This window comes from Silurus aristotelis, assembly GCF_946808225.1.
Source record: "Silurus aristotelis genome assembly, chromosome: 3".
Classification (NCBI taxonomy): domain Eukaryota; kingdom Metazoa; phylum Chordata; class Actinopteri; order Siluriformes; family Siluridae; genus Silurus; species Silurus aristotelis.
In genome coordinates, this window is record NC_139576.1 from 4,132,142 (window position 1) to 4,152,420 (window position 20,279).

Sequence of the window (20,279 nt, forward strand, 5' to 3'; positions counted from 1 at the left end):
ATGGAGTGCTGCCATTCGAGCTTTGTCCCGTGTAAGAGCGAAGGTAGAGCTGACGTGCCTCCTCTCTCTTTTGCGGAATGTGAACCCGATGAAAAGTATGATTACGGTGTTAAAAACATGATTATTTGTTAATTTTCCTCTTAATTTCCAGGGTAATTCAAATGATGAATGTTGTAAAGTGTATGGTTTAGTTGTAGAATGATTTCGTGTAATGGCCGCCATTACACATGCTGCATTGTTTAGTGAAGTTGATTTAAAAGAATAATTTCATTGTTGTAAATTTGATTGACTGAAGATACGTTATTTGATTTTCCATTTATCCATGTATTTTCTGTTAAATGAATATAAATTGAGAAAGTATGTAATGATTGACAGGCACGGCTAGACCTGAGATTCTCCATTTATTGCCTGATGGTGTCTGTTGTTTCAGTACAGTGATGAGAGAACCCAGAAGCTGGAAGTAAATCATATGACAATTGTACCAACGTGTGAAGTCTCTTTTACTTATAAACGCACACAACGCAGAGCAAACCCACTACATATCACACTCTTTAAACCAAGTCTGCTCTTTTAAGTGTCACCTCCAGTCTTCTGGAAAAATGGTACACTAGATTTTGGACTGTGCTTGTGAAGGTCTATGAAGTAACCAAGCAACTTAAGAACTTTGAGGATGGATTTGGACTGTAATTCATATCAACAGTCTGCTACAATGCAACCTGTGGAACAGTATATCATTAAACATTACACCTCAACAATGATGGATTTGCAATAAAAAGACATTCGGTGATGAGGACAGGTTCCTTTCGGTGTCTGGTTCCTCTTAATATTTCTTTCTCAGGCCATCTCAAGGAGTCTTTTCTCACCACAGTCACCACAATTATTAAGAATATACTTATAGGCACTAAACTTATACACTCTTTTTTTCAACTTTAGAACCTCTTTATCTCTGTAAAGCTGCTTTGAGACATAGTTAATTGTTAAAAATGCTCTACAAATAAGAATTAATGGAATTCAATTAAATTTCTGCTTAATCCAAAGGTGTTCAACAGGGTTGAGGACAGGGTTCTGAAGCAAACCACTTGAGATCTTCCACTTCATATCATGTAAAGCATATCTTCATGGAGCTGGCTTTGTGCACAGGGGAACACTGCTGGAACAGTTTTGGGTCACTTGTTGAAGTAAATGGAAAATTTCATTGTAGCACATCTATATATTATATATAATATATCTTATACAAGTGTGTGCCTGCAACTTTGAGTTAACAGTTTGGGGAAGAACCACATATGTCTGAAACAGTAAGGTGTCCCAATACCTTTGTCCAAATAGAGTACACAGTCTGGATTCTTCACAAAAATTAGTCTTGGTCAGTGTTGGACGAAGTACAAAGAACATGCATTTGAGTAAAAGTAGAGATTTACTCAGTAAAACATGACAAGAAGTAAAAGTGTCCCTTTAAACTTTCACTTGAGTAAAAGTACAAAAGTTTTTACCTTCTTATATAGTAAGAATCCAAAGTACTACGATTTATTATAACTATAATGTTCCTATTATCATTTTTTATCACAAGACTCTTTCCTTAATCACCGCAGTTTATGTGAAAAGACTCGAATGTGACTCTCAGCACACTGATCTATTAATAGAATGATATTAATGACTTAATTGATTTCTATTACAATGATTATGAGCCCAAAACCTTCTTTTCAACTACTTCAGAAAAATTGTGCAAAGAAGGCCATGGATGTTGTGTTCTACTTACAATAACAACAAGTGTAAAACAGAGCGTGCGCTCGACCCTGATTGGTGACTCGCTGCGTGTTTGACCAGTTAAGTTTTTATCCTCATAAATAAAACTTTCTTTCGGCTTCTCCCATTAGGGGGCGCCACAGCGGATCATCCGCATGTTTGATTTGGCACATGTTTTTATGCTGGATGCCCTTCCTAACGCAATCCTCCCCATTTATCCAGGCTTGGGACCTGCACTAAGGCTTGTGCAACCCTAATAGCTGGGGTTGGTTCCCTGACCGGGGATCGAACGCGTGCCGCAGCGGTGAGAGCGCCGCATTCTAACCACTAGACCACCAGATTGACTGATTTCACAAAATGTAGATGAGTAAAAAGTCAAATATTTGACTTTGAAATGTAGTGAAGTTAAAGTAAAAGTCTCCCCAGATGACAAAACTTCAGTAAAGTACAGATACGCAAAAAAAAAAATAATCTACTAAAGTACAGTCCCGTCGTTACTGTCCATCACTGATCATAGCGTCCAGTCGTGTGCTTATCTCAGTACACCACAATACACCATGGCCCTTTCTTTCACCTCGTTAGAAAGCAAGAGCCTCAATGGACACCTACTTCCTTAATCCGGACAAACCAGATATCGTACTTGCCTCCAATAAAACTCCAGAATCCTGAGATTATATTCATGGTGTCACTGTGCAAATGTTAACAAATTTGGGCATCATTTGGTAAGCTTTGTCTGACCCATGTTTAGTATAAAAGATGCCAAAAGCCTGATTCATGTTTACATGAAATCACACTTTAGCTCACACTTCAGGCCAACTCCATAAGCAATATTGGAAACCTGTTATGCAAAGAATTCAATACAAACTCCTTCTTTTCATTCGGAAACCCCTACATGGCCTCAACCCACCTTACGGCTCTAAGCTAACACAACGAAAGAACGAAAACCAGTTATTTTGCCTCATCTCACCTTGAACTCCTCCAATATTTTGTATGTCTTGCCTCTGTACTCGCAAAAGTTCTTGAGCTCCTTGCACTCGGGGCAGCATCCATTGTGCTCCACCTTGGTGCACTTGGGGTGGATTTTGGGGCACTCGGGCTGGTCACACACGGGTCCATCTTCAGTGCACACACACGGGCAGTTCGAGTGGCCGGGAAAGAAACGCTCTCCGAGCTTGTAGACAAAGCCGCTGTCGTCCACGCAGCCTTTGCCGCGGTAGTCGTCGAACAGCACGTCGTTATTGTTGCGCTCAGCCTCATCGGCCGCATAGTCCTCTGGAACGAGGGAGGCTGAAGACACGGAGGCGGTCAGGGCGAGCAGGAGCATGCAGCTCACTCCCAGGAGACGGCCCATCCTGCGCCACGCCAGGCCTGGAGCATTCAGAGCAGAGAGAAAACACTTCTTTATTATACCTTATTACAATCGGAACGATGTTTTTTTAACAGACATGCCTGCTGAATGTATAAATATAAGACACCAGTTGTCATAACACTTGTTCATTTAAAAAGCTATGATGTTAATATATATATCTTTTAGGATTATTGTTAGTGTTTGTTTCAATCTTTTGATTTCTCTTATACTAAAGCAGGTAGCTAACAATTACAATATTGTGTTTTTTTTAAAGAATCTTACTTTTTGTTCATTTATAGTTCGGAAATTCCAACCAACCATTTCGAAAGGTGTGGTTATGGTGCATTCAAAATGTTTGTATGTGACAGCTTGGTAAAGCTCAGGTAATGTTGGTGTTGGGAGTAGGTTTAGAGCTAGAGTTAGAGTTTAGGTTAGGGTTAGATGTAGGGTTTAGGTTAGAGTTAGGGTTTAGGTTAAGGTCAGAGGCAGGGTTTAGGTTAGGGTTAAAGGTAGAGTTAGAGTAAGAATTAGAGTTAGATATAGGGTTAGAGTTAGGGGTTTTGGTTAGGGGTAGATGTAGAGTTAGAGCTGTGGTTTAGGTCAGGGTAAAAGGTAGAGTTAGAGTTAGGGTTTAGATTAAGGTTAGATATAGGGTTTAGTCTAGGTTTAGATGTAGTGTTAGAGTTAGAATTAGGCTTTAGTAAAGGATTAGATGTAGGGTTAGATTTAGGGTTAGATTTAGAGTTTAGGTTAAGGTCAGAGGTAGGGTTTAGGTTAGTGTTAGATGTAGGGTTAGAGTTAGGGTTTAGGTTAGGTTTAAAGGTGGAGTTAGAGTTAGGGTGTAGGTTAAGGTCAGAGGTAGGGTTTAGGATATGGTTAGATGTAGGGTTAGAGTTAGAATTAGGGTTTAGGTTAGGGTTAAAGGTTGAGTTAGAGTTAGAATTAGAGTTTAGGTAAGGATTAAATGTAGGGTTAGAGTTAGAATTAGAGTTTAGGTTAGGGTTAAAGGTGGAGTTAGAATTAGAATTAGGGTTTGGGTTAGGGTAAGATGTAGTGTTAGAGTTAAAGTTAGAGTTTAGGTTAGGGTTTAAGGTAGAGTTAGAGTTAGGATTAGAGTTTAGGTAAGGATTAGATGTAGGGTTAGAGTTAGAATTAGAGTTTAGGTAAGGATTAGATGTAGGGTTAGAGTTAGAATTAGGGTTTAGGTAAGGGTTAGGTGTAGGGTTAGAGTTAGAATTAGGGTTTAGGTAAGGGTTAGATGTAGGGTTAGAGTTAGACTTAGGGTTTAGGTAAGGGTTAGATGTAGGGTTAGAGTTAGAATTAGGGTTTAGGTAAGGGTTAGATGTAGTGTTAGAGTTAGACTTAGGGTTTAGGTAAGGGTTAGATGTAGGGTTAGAGTTAGACTTAGGGTTTAGGTAAGGGTTAGATGTAGGGTTAGAGTTAGACTTAGGGTTTAGGTAAGGGTTAGATGTAGGGTTAGAGTTAGACTTAGGGTTTGGGTTAGGGTTAGATGTAGTGTTAGAGTTAGACTTAGGGTTTAGGTAAGGGTTAGATGTAGGGTTAGAGTTAGAATTAGGGTTTAGGTAAGGGTTAGATGTAGGGTTAGAGTTAGACTTAGGGTTTGGGTTAGGGTTAGATGTAGGGTTAGAGTTAGACTTAGGGTTTGGGTTAGGGTTAGATGTAGGGTTAGAGTTAGACTTAGGGTTTGGGTTAGGGTTAGATGTAGGGTTAGAGTTAGACTTAGGGTTTGGGTTAGGGTTAGATGTAGGGTTAGAGTTAGACTTAGGGTTTGGGTAAGGGTTAGATGTAAGGTTAGAGTTAGAATTAGGGTTTAGGTAAGGGTTAGATGTAGGGTTAGAGTTAGAATTAGGGTTTAGGCAAGGGTTAGATGTAGGGTTAGAGTTAGACTTAGGGTTTAGGTAAGGGTTAGATGTAGGGTTAGAGTTAGACTTAGGGTTTAGGTAAGGGTTAGATGTAGGGTTAGAGTTAGAATTAGGGTTTAGGTAAGGGTTAGATGTAGGGTTAGAGTTAGACTTAGGGTTTAGGTAAGGGTTAGATGTAGGGTTAGAGTTAGAATTAGGGTTTAGGTAAGGGTTAGATGTAGGGTTAAAGTTAGAATTAGGGTTTAGGTAAGGGTTAGAGTTAGACTTAGGGTTTAGGTAAGGGTTAGATGTAGGGTTAGAGTTAGAATTAGGGTTTAGGTTAGGGTTAGATGTAGGGTTAGAGTTAGACTTAGGGTTTAGGTAAGGGTTAGATGTAGGGTTAGAGTTAGAATTAGGGTTTAGGTAAGGGTTAGATGTAGGGTTAGAGTTAGACTTATGGTTTGGGTTAGGGTTAGATGTAGGGTTAGAGTTAGACTTAGGGTTTGGGTAAGGGTTAGATGTAGGGTTAGAGTTAGAATTAGGGTTTAGGTAAGGGTTAGATGTGGGGTTAGAGTTAGAATTAGGGTTTAGTCAAGGGTTAGATGTAGGGTTAGAGTTAGACTTAGGGTTTAGGTAAGGGTTAGATGTAGGGTTAGAGTTAGAATTAGGGTTTAGGTAAGGGTTAGATATAGGGTTAGAGTTAGAAAGGGGGTTGGAATTAGAAGTAGGGTTGGGCTTAGGTTTAGAGTTAGTGTTGGGGTCTGGTTGGAGTTAAAGTTATTGTTAGGGTTATAGTTAGAATTAGGTTTTGGTTTTACTGTAACTTTCAAAGCACTGATGCTGGGGACTCCACCCATAAACAACAAATAAACAAATCTCATTGCACTAAAACATCCACACATTTACTTTGTGATTTAAAATTGTTTATTAATAATCTCAGATGATGGAGTGTCTGCTGGAACGATCTTAATGAATAAACCATTACCATAGAAACTGTATTAGCATGTCGCGATTAGCAGCTACACTTTCTGCTATACAGTCCAATGCTATGGATTTATCTCTTCTTCAAAATCCAAAATCATGAATGGACACCAACTTTCTGAAAACCTGACAAACCAGACATCATGCATCTTCCTCTCTAATAAACAAACATAAGAAATAAACACAAAGCTTTATTTTTATAAAAAAAATCCATTTTGCATAACCCCAGATAATCCTGACTCGCTCAGTGTGTGATATGGAACGATGAAAGCGAAACAAATGATAGTTAGTTTGTTATGAATTTTATGAAACGTGACTTTCCAGTTGACTTGCTTTCGGCCCTGCTGTCGATGAAAAGGTCACATGAAACTATCAGACAAATAATATCGATATCATCTATAATATCCATTATATCTATGATCCCCCTGAATATGTGGCTGAATGAGGAAAGAGCTGCAGCACCCACCGTGAAGAATGGGTTTATTTTCTCTCTGTGGGAGAGAGAGAGAGAGAGAGAGAGAGAGAGAGAGAGAGAGAGAGAGAGAGAGAGAAAAGAGATAAACGAGATAAACGAGATAAACGAGAGAGTGGGCAGAAGACTGGTGAAAACACTTTCTGGTGGTGGTAAGAAAGAAAGAAAGAAAGAAAGAAAGAAAGAAAGAAAGAAAGAAAGAAAGAAAGAAAGAAAGAAAGAAAGAAAGAAAGAAAGAAGAGCGAGATATGGAACAGTCAAGAAATAAAAACTAATTGAGAAATATCAAGAAAGAGATGGAGAAAGAAAAAGGTGGAGTGGGTGAGTGATATTGAGAAATGGGTTTGGGAGAATGGGAGGAAGAATGGAAGACAGACGATGAGAGAGATGGGAAGGAAGAAAGATTAGAATGAATATAAAGAACTCCATATATAGAAGAGGAGAGGGTGGGATTAGGAGACAGAAGGCAGAACTAGATGAAGACAGAAAGAGATTTAGAGAGAGAGAAAGAGAGAGAGCGAGAGAGAGAGAGAGAGAGAGAGAGGTGAGGAAAACGAGTAGGACAGAGATAGAGAGAAATGTACAGACGAAGAAATGAAATCAGAGGGAGAGAGAAGCGAGATGGAGGGAGAAGTGATGGAAAGCGGATGGAGGGGTGCGAACACTGCGGTGTCTCACAGCTCTGCGCAGCAACATGTTGCTCTGTAGAGGATCTCACACACACACACACACACACACACACACACACACACACACACACACACACACACACACACACACACACAGAGAGAGTGAGAGAGAGAGAGAGAGAGAGAGAGGTGGAACGTGTGTGTGTATAGGAGACAGACAGGCGAAATGTGTGTGTGGTAAAGAGAGAGGAAGAGAGAGCGATAGAGAGAGAGAGAGAGAGAGAGAGAGAGAGAGAGAGAGCGAGAGATGGAAATGTGTACTGTACGAGTACGTGAGTGTGATAGAAAGAAAGCTATAGGGATAGAAATGTGTATGTGCGTGCATATTTGTGTGTTGGTGTGTGTGTGTGTGTGTGTGTATGTGAGGAAGAAAGGGGGAATAAAGAAAGGAAGAGAAAGAGGAAGACGGAGATGCGTGTGATAGATAGATATATATATATATATATAGAGAGAGAGAGAGAGAGAGAGAGAGAGAGAGAGAGAGAGAGAAAGAGAGAGAGAGAGAGAGAGAAAGAGAGAGAGAAAGAGAGAGAGAAAGAGAGAGAGAGAGAGTCGTACAGCTGCTGAAAAATAATCTAAAAACCGAAGCACATCTGGGCACGTCTGTTCTATTTTCTTTCTTTCTTTCTTTCTTTCTTTCTTTCTTTCTTTCTTTCTTTCTTTCTTTCTTTCTTTCTTTCTTTCTTTCTTTCTTTCTTTCTATAATAATAATAATAATAATAATAATGATAATTTCTTCTGCAGCCAAACACCGCGGCATCCCAGTTTCCTCCAATCACGCGAACTTCAGATTTATTTATTTATTTATTTATTTATTTGTTTGTTTGTTTGTTTATCTTTTTTTTTTTTAACTCACCAGGTTGAGATGTCTGCTTCCACTGTGTCGGAAACACCTTCCTGATGCTCCTCAGTGGAGTTTCCAAGAAAATCCCAATTCCCAAATAATCCGTCTTGGTTTGACAAAAATAAAAAGAAAAGAAAAAAAGGGAAAAAGAAAGATGCAAATAAAATCAGAAAGGATTAAAGCTCATGCTCCATGGAGTCGGTTCAAATCGACTTGGATGCTGATGAGGATGGAGATGAGGCTGGAGATGAGGATGAGGAGGACGCGAGCTCCACGAACCCGTTTCGCATAAACATTATTCCTTCTTTCCGTCTTCATATCGGAGAGAAAAAAAAGAAAGAAAGAAAATAGATATATGTAGAAAATGTATTAAATTAAATTGGTAATTAAATTATCTCTATAAAAAAATCCCCCCCCCCAAAAAAGAAAAAAGGAAGATCCAGGATAGAGAGATGTCAGAGTTCCCCGTGATGTTCTCCGAAGAGCTCGAAATCAATCCGCGGAATTTCAATCACCTTCTTCCCAGAAGAGCAGAAAGATCTCATGCCTGACGCTGGCGACAGGATCGTGGGTTTCAGAATGAAAATCCAGCGCTCGGATGGTGGATGCGGTCATTCCGCTTCCTCCGAGGAGAAATCGAAGAGAAAGTTGGAGGTGAAGGTGGAGGTGGAGATGCCGGGCGCGGGCGCGGGCGCGGGCGCAGACGCAGCGCGCAGACACCGTGCTGATGATGGAGAGTTTCAGCTCCTCACTCTGCGCTTCAATTTAGCACCGGAGCCCAACAGCATGGGTTGCCAGATTGGCTGAAACAAACAAAAAAACACACTCCTTGCTCAAATCGTGTTTAGATCGCGTGGGAACCTTGTCAGAAGCTTCTTTTGGGGGGGAAAAGCTGTTCTTCTTCTTCTTAGATCTACCCTCTGGAAGTGGAATCGAAGTGGTTAAGCCCCCAAAATTCAAGCCCCAGTATCACCAAGCCGGCACTATTGGGGTCCTTAAGAAAGGCCCTTAACCCTTTGTGCTACAGGTGGGCTATACCATGGCTGACCCCAGCTTCCTAACATCAAGAACAATTTTCACTCTTCTGTTGTGTACATGTAACAAGTAAAAATCCTTTTTTTTTCTATTATTTCTCGCAACAACTTGAATTTCTGGCATTTACATTACATTTACAATACAGAGAACTGAGCAGCGATGGGCCAAGGAGTGGCAGTTTGGTATGGTGGAAATCACAGCATTTGGATCCAATTCCCAAACCCATAAACACTAGGCTACCACCTCCCCACACCGATTGAGGGAATCAAAGAGACAGTTTCACCCAATTTTGGCCGTCTGCAGTCTGAGACAAAACAGATCAGGCATCTCCAGACCTCAACCCCAGTCCAGGCAAAACATTTCTCGCAAGTGGAATCTACTGGTCATAAGTTACAATCACTTGTGCAAAATCGGAATGAGTTAAATGGTATTATTGGGTATCCTCCTACAAATTTTGTCCTGTATCACCCAGGATTCGCTGTACATCTTCTTGACACATTGCTACCCATCTTATCTTTTCTCTACAGTTCATGGTTGAAGCATGCATGCTATGAGGAATGCTAAAATCCATAAAAACGCTTAAAGTAATGGCTCTGTTCTCCTGATTAGGCAGCAGTTGTAAAACATCTGTGGATGTGTAGCCACAGAATCCGCGTGCTTGGTCACTGAAAAAGCTGCTTGCTGCTTAAAATGTTTTGAACTGCTTGTTCATGTGTCTGGAAAGCCATATGTTACATTGAAGATACTGGATATAATAAAAAAATGACTTTTTCAGCCATATGTGGTTTTTTTCTCAAACTGTGAACAATTGTATGGGACGTCTGTGGATGTGTAGCATGAAACTTTTCCTTTACTTGAACTCTAGAACCCAAACCTTTCCCAGCATGACAAGGCGCCTATGCACAAAACCAGCTCCATCAAGATATGCTCTCCATGGGTTGAAAGTTGTGCAAGATTCCCTGCTGTAGAGCTCAAAACCTATTGAACACCTTTGGAAGGAATGTGAACACAAGATTGCACCCCAGGCCTCCTCACCTACATCAGTACCCACATTTTACTATTTTGGCTGAATGATTCTCCACAAAACCTAGTGGAACATCTTCCCTGAAGAGTGGAGGGATGACGGTCAATGGAGACTAGATGTGGAATGAAATGTTCAAAAACCACATCAGTCTTATGCTCAGGTGTCCACAAACGGTTATCCATATAGTGTAGATTATAGAATAAAAATCTGGGATATGTGTCTAGAGCCTTCTCTTAATTTTGTATTATTAGGGTGGATTATTATTTTATTTAATTTTCATCAATCAATCAATTACATTTGATGTTTACTAGATTTTGTAGAGATTTGTTCCACTCATGCAGAGACAAGGGTTTTAGTAAAGAGTAAAGGGTAAATATAAAACTTAAAAAATAGAAATATATTTTTTACATGAATTGTTGCATTCTGAATGGACCCTCTCTATGCAAAAGGGTTTATAGATGAAGATACAGACAGAACAAGACACCTGATGGAACTGGTTCGTGAAAATGGTTCATTTTCATCTGTATGGTTCATTACTATATGTTCTGGGAAGTTTATTGGATTCATACTAAAGCAGCTTTTCTATAAAGTCTACCAGAACCAGCTGTAACTTTTTTTGGCTATAGGAGCAATAGCAGTGTACAAAATCTGGCAACCCAGCCTACAGTGCAGCCTGAATGAAGGAGTCTTTCTTGTCTTTGGGAAACCACCAAGAAGGAGAAGACACAGCTACAGAAGTGCATACTCTGCTGAAAACATCTACTTGTACACCATTGATTCTGGTTTTACCCTTAAGGCTCAATAAATAAATAAATATAAAGGAAATAATTCTGGGAAAAATCCGAACATACTAATTTAATAAAACACACAACATTAAAAGGCCATGATGACTTTATTGGAGCAGGATATGCTCATAGACCACGTGTGAAACAAAGGGAAATGAATAGAAGTCGATTTCGAGAGGGTGACCCATAGGGGCCACTGCATTACTGCATTTGGAGGAGTGATGAGGCGGCTGTTTTTATGAAGCAGTGGATAATAGCGTAGGAGATATTTAGGGGATTAAAATAGAAGAAGATGTGACATTACAATTACATACATTCAGTTTGAAAACCGTTTTATTTATAGGTATTTGCAACCCACGTATTGCAGAAACGAGGATCCACCAAGAGACTAGAAGCAGCTACGAGACACCTGAATCAAGAACTGAAAAATCCATTAATGAAACTTGACTCATTGGTTAAAATGTATTATTCTGGTCAAGGCTGCAGAGGATAGCGAGGATATTCCAGAAATACTGGGCACAAACCAGAAGGTCATCATGAATGTACCTCACAGATCTGCATTTGATCTCACTTCCTTCTGTATTCTACAGCAGTGGTCCCCAACCCCCGGGGGTCAATTGGTACCTGGTCACACAGAAAGAATACATAACACATTATTTCTGTTCAATTTATTATCTGATTCTGAACGATGTTTTATTGTGGAAAATGACCGGACTCTCACCGCCACATCTGTCTATGACTCACTCTTGATGCATGTCATGATGCCTCGGTCCCATGTCTTACCTTCATCCGCTACCTTCTTCTCCGGCCGCTAACACATAATACATCACCGCTAAATTCAAACCCCCAAGCGAGCAAAATAAACAAACAACAACACAGTGGATTCACCTTTATTATTATATTTAGAAAATACCAGTTTTTATGGTCGTATCATTTTATTTTCTTGTATTTATCCGCCACACCTTAAAGGCCGGTCCATGAAAATATTGTCAGACGTTAAACCGGTCCGTGGCTCAGAAAAGGTTGGGGACCGCTGGTCTACAGTGTTGGGTTCAGCCACCAAGATTCACAGCTTTTCTTTACCCCATGATAAGAGGTGGATTTAAAAAATTTCGTGTCTACCACCGTTTACAGGAAGTACTGTTTATCTACGTTTACACACTACCACCTTAATAGTCGTCTTGCTCAGCAATACAGCGATCCCAGCGTTCCTGACACTTTTGGAATGAGCAATCCGAGGAACGACGGATTTCACAAAATGTAGTTGATTAAAAAGTTAAATATTTGAGTTAAAGTAAAAGTCTTTCCAAATGAAAACACTTCAGTAAAGTACAGAAATGCAAAAAAGCTACTCAAGTACAGTAACAATTTGGCAATTTTAGGGATTGTTGTTGTTTTGGAATTAGGGTTCCCTGGTGGTCTAGTGGTTAGGATGCGGCACTCTCACAGCTGCGTCCCGGGTTCGATCCCTGGTCAGGGAACCAGCCCCACCCACTCTTAGTGCCGGTCCCAAGCCCGGATAAATGGGGAGGGTTGCGTTAGGAAGGGCATCCAGCGTAAAAACGTGTGCCAAATCAAACACGCAGATGATCCGCTGTGGCGCCCCCTAATGGGAGATGCTGTCTTTTGTGAAGTCACTACATTCAGGTGATCCCCAGAGTTCACAAAGAGATCCTGATTGATCAGAGCACTACTTTCAGAACATTTTGAATAGTTGGTGATTAAATCGATCTGCATCAGCATATATCATCTCCAAACTGGTGAATGATTAAACCATACTCTTAAAAACATGATGGGTTGGAGACCTTAATCCTCCTGAAACTTATTTCTTCTCTGTTTATATCATGTATTTGTGCATTTTAAAATAAAATGTGCTGCAATTCCTCCCGACAGCATTTTAGACTGATGGGATCCGAAATCTGTATCCTAGTGAACCAGTGCTGATGCGATTGTTGTAGAAGTTTAAAAGTTCACGCATTCGTGCCGAACCGTTTCAGTACAGGGCTTTCGGGTCGGTGCGCACGTGTCCTGATTGCAATCCTTTTTACATGTGGAACATCTGTAAAACCAACATATTAAGTGGCAGACCGCAATTTTGTATAATCACGCTTCCACTTCCTGTCATCGCCCAACGTTTCTAACCACAGTCTCGCCATGTGGATTCTTCTGCATTTTATGTCCAGCTTTCCGAACTACTCTGAAAAGGAGAAAATCCTGACAATTCCGCATATCGAGGGAGCGAACGAATGAAGATGAAGTCTGAAGTCTGCTGAAATATTTAGAACAGTTAAGTACTGTTAAGAAAAAGCAAACTGATTTACAAAATAATGAACAATCTAGTTTGAAGTAAATGAGACTAAGTCGAAGTGTTTTAATGGATATTTAAAGACATTTTCTTCTTTTTGAAAGCCTAGATATGATTTCCTATTTCAAGGAATCTTACCAAGTGTAATTATCTTACAGCACTGGCAGATATTTTGACTTGTTTCTAGTCGTATCTTCTTAAATCATAGCTTTTTGCTGAAATCAGTAGAACAGTTAAGTAAATTGTATCTTTACATAATTAAATATTAAATGTAAAACACACACAAACACACACACACACACACACACACACACACACACACACACACACACACACACACACACATCTCAAAAAGAGTCTAACAAATGTAAACTATTTTATATAGTTTTTTTTTTTTATTTGATCAATTTAATTTGTGGTGATTTAATCAATTACTCAACTGAATCAATATAATAAAAGAAGCGTATTGCATTCATTTGATTTTATATATATTTATCTGTATATATTTCATTTAAAGCAAGCAGGCATTTTATTTAAAATTGTTTTCAAAATGTAAACTGTTGATGTTTACTAATGTTATTAATAATATTATTAATAATATTAATAATAATAATAATAATAATAATATTAATAATAATAATAAGCATTAATAAAAAAGACCAAGCAATTTTATATTTTGACTCTGGGATTCTTATCAGAAGGTCGAGAGTTCAAGCCTTGGTATCCCCAATATTGGGGCCCCTGAGCATGGCCCTCAGACACCTTCTGAGTGCTGCATCATGGCATTTTTAACTGCATAAATTAGGGCCAGTCTAAAGAAACAATAACATCGCTTGAACAGATATCGACAAAGCGATGGATGCTCATTTCAGAACAGAATGAATCAGCAGGTATAAACTTGTGTATGTGTGTGATCGAGATTGTGCCACAGAAATGGGTGAAATAAAATTTAAATACCCCTAAAGACACACTAGATCTGATAACAGGCACTTGCAAAAAGATTAGATATTACCTCTCAGTGCCATTTTAGCAACATATTAATCAGGTGCTGTTATATTATAATACCATAAACTGTGATATTAAATATTACGCTCTAATAAATTCTAATGGGCCGCAATCAGACTGGAGTTTAGGGTGTAGTGAAGATTCACAATTTCAAGTTGTGAAAAAACTACACAGGAGCAGATTGTGTATGATTATTATGATTGTTTTAAGATTATTTACTGTTTTTTTTTTTTTCTTACTTAGTTAGTAAGAATTAAACCAACCCCAGCCGTTAGGGTTGCACAAGCCAGTGCACTCGTAGTGCCGGTCCCAAGCCCGGATAAATGGGGGGGTTGCGTTAGGAAGAGCATCCAGCGTAAAACGTGCCAAATCAAACATGCGGATCATGAATACGGATGATCCACTGTGGCGACCCCTAATGGGAGAAGCCGAAAGAGAGTTAGTTTTAAGAGGAATTAGTTAGTAGTAAGAATGAAAGCAATTTTTTTTACCTGCAAATTAAAACGTCATTCGAGACATTGTATTTTTTAAGACTTTATTTTAGCTGTAATTAGTGGTTTTAAGGTTGGCAAGTAAAAAATGCTTTATTAAAAAACGATTTATTCCAACTACTTGTTTTATGTCAACGCCAACCTTTTTTTTTTTTTTTTTTTTACAACCAAATAACAAATTATAACTTCAGTAGTAAGTCAGCACGCTCTTTCCAAACATTATCCAGTATGTTTTTTTTTTGGAATTTACTTATAGCTCTTTACTAACGTATTCTGTCGTTTTATATGAATTTCTCATGTTGAATATCTTTCAATGTTCAATTACGACAAAATACATTCAATGTTGTTTTACGAGGAGCAGCAAGTAATGATTTCGCTTTGTTTTTTTTTTGCAATTGAATCCTGATTTTAATAGTAATCTTGTTTTGAGCTGAAATGCTTCGTCTCATTTTAAAACAGAAAATATAGTGATGACGATTCCTATATTGTATGGTAGCAATGATTTTAAGATCTTTCACACAAGTGAAGAAAAGAAAACTGTTTAAAAAATAATAATTAACAGTAGTTTTAAGTTAATTACACTAAGTTGATTGCTTGGAACAAGTGTTTTAAGTCAAGTCAAGTTTATTTGTATAGCGCTTTTCACAACAGACATTGTCTCAAAGCAGCTTTACAGAAATCAACAGTGAAGGTGAATGGTGTGTATTTATCCCTGATGAGCAGCCGTGGCGACTGTGGCAAGGAAAAACTCCCTTAGATGTTATGAGGAAGAAACCTTGAGAGGAACCAGACAAAAAAGGGGAACCTCATCCTCATTTGGGTGATTTAATGGTTATTTCAAGTTTTGTTTCTTTTCTAAAGCCTAGATATGGTTTTTTTTAATTTCAAGAAATCTTACCAAGAGTAATTATTTTACAGCACTGGCAGATACTTTGATTTGTTTCTATTCGTATCTTACGGTGGCCGAGAAGTGCAAAATACATTAACTAATCAGAAAACAAATTGACAAATTAGAAAACACTAACAAATCCGAATGCAAAATAACAAATGCAAAAACATAATGAACAAATCCAGAAACACAATAACAAATCCACAAACACAACGACAATTCAGACAAAGCGGAAAAGGTAGGTATAGTTAGTGAATGGAAACTTAATGATCATTGGACGAGACACCTGTCATTCAAGATATACAGGAAGTATGAAATCTTATAACTTTGTTTCTTGTACATGTGTAAAGTTCTCCGTTTACTATAAACTATTTTTTATTTTGATTAGTGCACCTTTAAATATAAAAAAAATAACAGAAGTAAACATTGGCAAGCAAGGAGAAACTGGAATTAATTCAAATCTACTTTGAGGAAGGAAATTAATATGCAGTGATGTTGGAGATGCTGCAGTTCATCATGACATAAAGATTAGCTTGTGCACTTTTACACATATATTCCAACTTTCTCCTGCCACAGACTGTTGTTACAGTTACTTTCTTTCGGCTTCTCCCATTAGGGGGCGCCACAGCGGATCATCCGCATGTTTGATTTGGCACATGTTTTACGCTGGATGCCCTTCCTAACGCAACCCTCCCAATTTATCCGGGCTTGGGACCGACACTGAGAGTGGCTGGGGTTGGTTCCCTGACCGGGATCGAACCCGGGCCGCAGCGGTGAGAGCGCTGCATCTTAACCACTAGACCACCAGTGAACCCTCTATTGTACTTCCTGTATATCTTGAATGACAGGTGTCTTGTCCAATGATCAGAAAGTGTTTCCATTTGCTAACTATACCTACCTTTTCCGGTTTATCTGAATTGTCGTTGTGTTTTCAAATTTGTTATTTGGTTTTTGGATTTGTACATTTGTTATTGTGTTTTCTAATTTATTAATGTGTTTTCTGATTTATTAATGTGTTTTGCACTTCTCAGCCACTGTAGTATCTTTTTTTAAATCATGGTCATTCCTTTTATTTGGACAGTATTTTTTTGCTGTGCACATTCCCTAGAGTAGGGATGTGGTTGCTCAGTGCATGAGATGGTGGACTTTGGATTAAAAGGTTATGAGTTAAATTCCCACCAAGCTGTCACTGTTAAGGCTCTGAACATCTTGTTTAACCCTCAAGTCTGTCTGGATATGGGAGTCTGTTAAATGACACAAATGTAATGTACATTTTATTCATATAATGCATTTAACACTGGGTTAATTGCGAGTGACGATGATGGACAGGATTAGAAATTATTTTATTAGAGAAACAGAGCATGTAGGACGTTTTGGAGACAAGATGAGGGTGATGTGATGAAGATAGTTTGGACATGTGCAGAGGAAAGAAGAAGGAATGCATTTAACAATGGATGTTGTCCCAAAGCAGCTTTACAAAAAAAGATAAACAACAAATAAAAATTTGAAATGATTAAATTAGTCCCTATATGTTTATACCTAATGAATGATCCAGGAGAAACTCCCTGAGATGGTATGAGTAAGAAAACCTTGAGAGGAACCAGATTTAAAAGGGAACCCATCCCATAAATGTCCATTTATTACAGTTCCATCATTGTTGAAGTCATCAGCTATTCTCTGATGGAGACTTGAGTGCAAAACTCTTCATGATGATTGTAGCCCCAAGCCATAATGGTATTCAGACATCAGAACTGACGCTATTCTTGAACTGTAAGAACTTAGAAATCCTTCTCGTCTGATTCATCCTTTGAAATAATATTCAGAGAGCATAGGTGAACTTAATCAGGACCGTTTCATAATAATCATTAAGGGAAAAAAACATTTACGGACTATAAAAACTTAAAAAAGGTGTGAACTTGAGAAGCTTAACCAATAAACCATGCTAGCATTTCATTACCTTTGTGTCTCATGGCCACATTATTAAATTGCTTGGGCAATTTGGTTTATGTTTGTGGAAGGAACTAATAAATAAAAGAAATATTTTTATAGGCTTTCTTGTTATTTCTGCTGCAAATCAAAGAATTTCATGCTGTTAACGATCGATATAATGAGATATAGATATAGATATAGATATATATAATCTCATTATATCGATCGTTAACAGCATGAACTTCTTCAGCAGTTTGAGCTACAGGAGCTCGTCTACAGGAGCTCGTCGGACCACACAGACCAGCCTTCACTCCCAACATGCATCAATGAGCCTCAGGCCGCCCACGACCCTGTCGCCGGTTCACCACTGTTCCTTCCTTGGAGCACTTTTGATTGAAACTGCAGAACAGGAACATCTCACAAGAGCTGCAGTTTTGGAGATGCTCTGACCCAGTCGTCTAGACGTCACAATTTGTCAAACTCGCTCAAATCCTTAGACTTGCCCATTTTTTCCTGTTTCTAACAGGTCAATGTTCACTTGTTGCCTAATAAAGCCCACCCATTAACAGGTGCCATGATGATGAGATAATCAGTGTTATTCACTCACTGGTCATAAGGTTAGAAGGTCATAATGCCTGTGTAAGGATGGTCAGATCTGTTAATGATCCTAGACCCCGAGAACTGCCATGCAACTTCATGAGGCCAGACCCCGACACCTGATTGGTGTGCTTGTGCATATATATATATATTAGGGGTGTTACAGTACACAAATGCGTACCAAAATCTTTCGGTACAGTGCTTTCCGTTCGGTACACATTTACTGAATGCAATAATTTTTTATGTGTGGAATATCGTTAAAATGTAAGTTCACTCAGGAATGTATTAAGTGGCGAACTGCAAGTTTGTTTAGTCTCCACCTCGCACTTCAATTGCATTCGTTTATTATTATTACAACAACATTGCCAAGGGTATAAAAAAATAAACTACAGTTAGCGCAGTGTCACTGTTAAGAAATTAAGACTTTTTTAAAAGTGTGCTAAAATAAGCAGAACAATTAAATAGATTATATCTTTAACAAATTTTATATTTAAATGTAACACACACACACACACACACACACACACACTTATACACACTTACACACATCTGTATTACTCAAATGGGGTCTAACAAACGTAAACTATTTTGTTAAAATATTCCATTAATTTATTTTAATTTAGTCAAATTTATTTGTGGCAATTACTGAATATAATCAAAATAATTAAAAGTCTATTGCTTTAATTTGGTTTATTACAATAAAAAAAATGTTTATAACATTTTATACAATATTATTTTAAATATTCTTTAACCAACCAGGCATTTTATTTTATTTTTTTTATGTAAACTGTAGCTGTTTACAAATTTTAATAATAATAAACTACATTAATAAGAATAATTAGTCTTTCCACATTTCATTGAGTCATAAATCTATATCAGAAATTATTTCTATTTTTGACCAATCATAATCCCAGATATAAGCCCCACCCTAATTTCCACTGCATTCCCAGAGGGATTCTTTTGTTCATCTTTTACTGAGAACGGGATTTTCTGGGCTCAGTATACGTGCTCTGGGTTTATTATTTTCAGACGCTGCATTGTTCATTTATATTTCTTTTTTCTCTTGACCTTGCACACTGATCCATCTGTATTCCCCGTGTCCTAATTATCGGCCCTGCAGCAGGACAGAAGACCCGCTCTGATTTAGCAATTATCATTAACTTCACCCACATCTTTCAAGAACATTTCGCACAATGTCACGAATTCCTACTGTAAGGACGAGTAACTTAATGACACTCTCTGGCTCTGTATTTGTTCTCCTAATGTATTTAAACAGGAATGTAGGTGGTGGCTCAGTGGTTTAGATGTTGGACATCTGATCAGAAGATCATGAGGTTAACCTTAACCCTCAATTGCTCATTTGTATAGATGAGATAGTTATAAGTTGCTCTGGATGAGTGCCTGCTAAATGCCACGAATGTAACTGTCTGGTGGAGGTGGTAATTCAGTGGTTACGGCATTGGATTTTGCAGTCCAAGGGCATGAGTTCAAATCCCAGCCACACTAAAGTGCCAATCCTGGGGCAAGGCTAATAACCCCATAGCTGCTAAGTTGTATAAATAAGGTAAATGTAAGTCACTCTCAATAAGGGCATCTCCCAAATGCCATAAATGTGAATGTCCATTAATACCCCAAGGCTGCAAGCAGTGACCAACTCTTCTATAAATTAAATAAGTATCTTCTTCTTCTTTCGGCTGCTCCCTCTAGGGGTCGCCATAGCGGATCACCGTCTCCATACACCCCTGTTCTCTACATCTGACTCTTTCAAACCAACTACCTGCATGTCTTCCCTCACCACATCTATAAACCTCCTTCTTGTTCTTCCTCTTTCTCTCCTTCCTGGTGGCTCCATCCTCAGCATTCTTCTACTGATATACCCCATGTCCCTCCTCTGCACATGTCCAAACCATCTCAATCTCACCTCCCTCACCTTGTCTTCAAAACGTCCTACATTGTATAGTCTCTAAACCATACAACGTCGCAGGTCTCTCATATTTGGTATATAATAACCACGTAACGATGAACGTTTGATAGATTTGCTTATATTCAAGATATGTTGCTCACCAACATATTTTTTATTTGCAGTGTGTTTTTGTATTTGCTGTGTTTTTAAACAAATGCAATGACAATGTGTGTAAAGTCCAGACTTCTGATGTTAATTCCTTTTTTTTTTAATACAAACGTTATAAGGAAGCGCATCAAGCTATTTTTAAGCGCAGTCCTCCTCGGGGGGTGGGGGTGGGGGGAGTGATTTATTCGGTCTGCTAAGTTCTTTTTTGT

General features: G+C 38.5%; 1 protein-coding gene and 1 long non-coding RNA gene across 2 annotated transcripts in view; both read right to left on the reverse strand.

The window, feature by feature from the left end:
* The window catches only part of vwc2l (von Willebrand factor C domain containing 2 like), a 67,546-nt gene extending 58,807 nt beyond the window's left edge, over positions 1 to 8,739 (reverse strand). Inside the window, exons 1-3 of the mRNA XM_083536324.1 lie at positions 8,455 to 8,739; positions 7,952 to 8,251; positions 2,711 to 3,111 (exon numbers count right to left, since the gene is read on the reverse strand). Of these exons, the coding sequence (XP_083392450.1) occupies positions 2,711 to 3,094 (384 nt within the window). The 5' untranslated portion in view covers positions 3,095 to 3,111; positions 7,952 to 8,251; positions 8,455 to 8,739. The remainder of the gene's footprint in view (positions 1 to 2,710; positions 3,112 to 7,951; positions 8,252 to 8,454) is intronic.
* Positions 8,740 to 15,190: 6,451 nt separating this feature from the next.
* Positions 15,191 to 20,279, reverse strand: part of LOC310723394 — a 41,213-nt gene continuing 36,124 nt past the window's right edge. Inside the window, exon 2 of the long non-coding RNA XR_014532669.1 lies at positions 15,191 to 15,332. This is a non-coding gene — a long non-coding RNA (uncharacterized lncRNA). The remainder of the gene's footprint in view (positions 15,333 to 20,279) is intronic.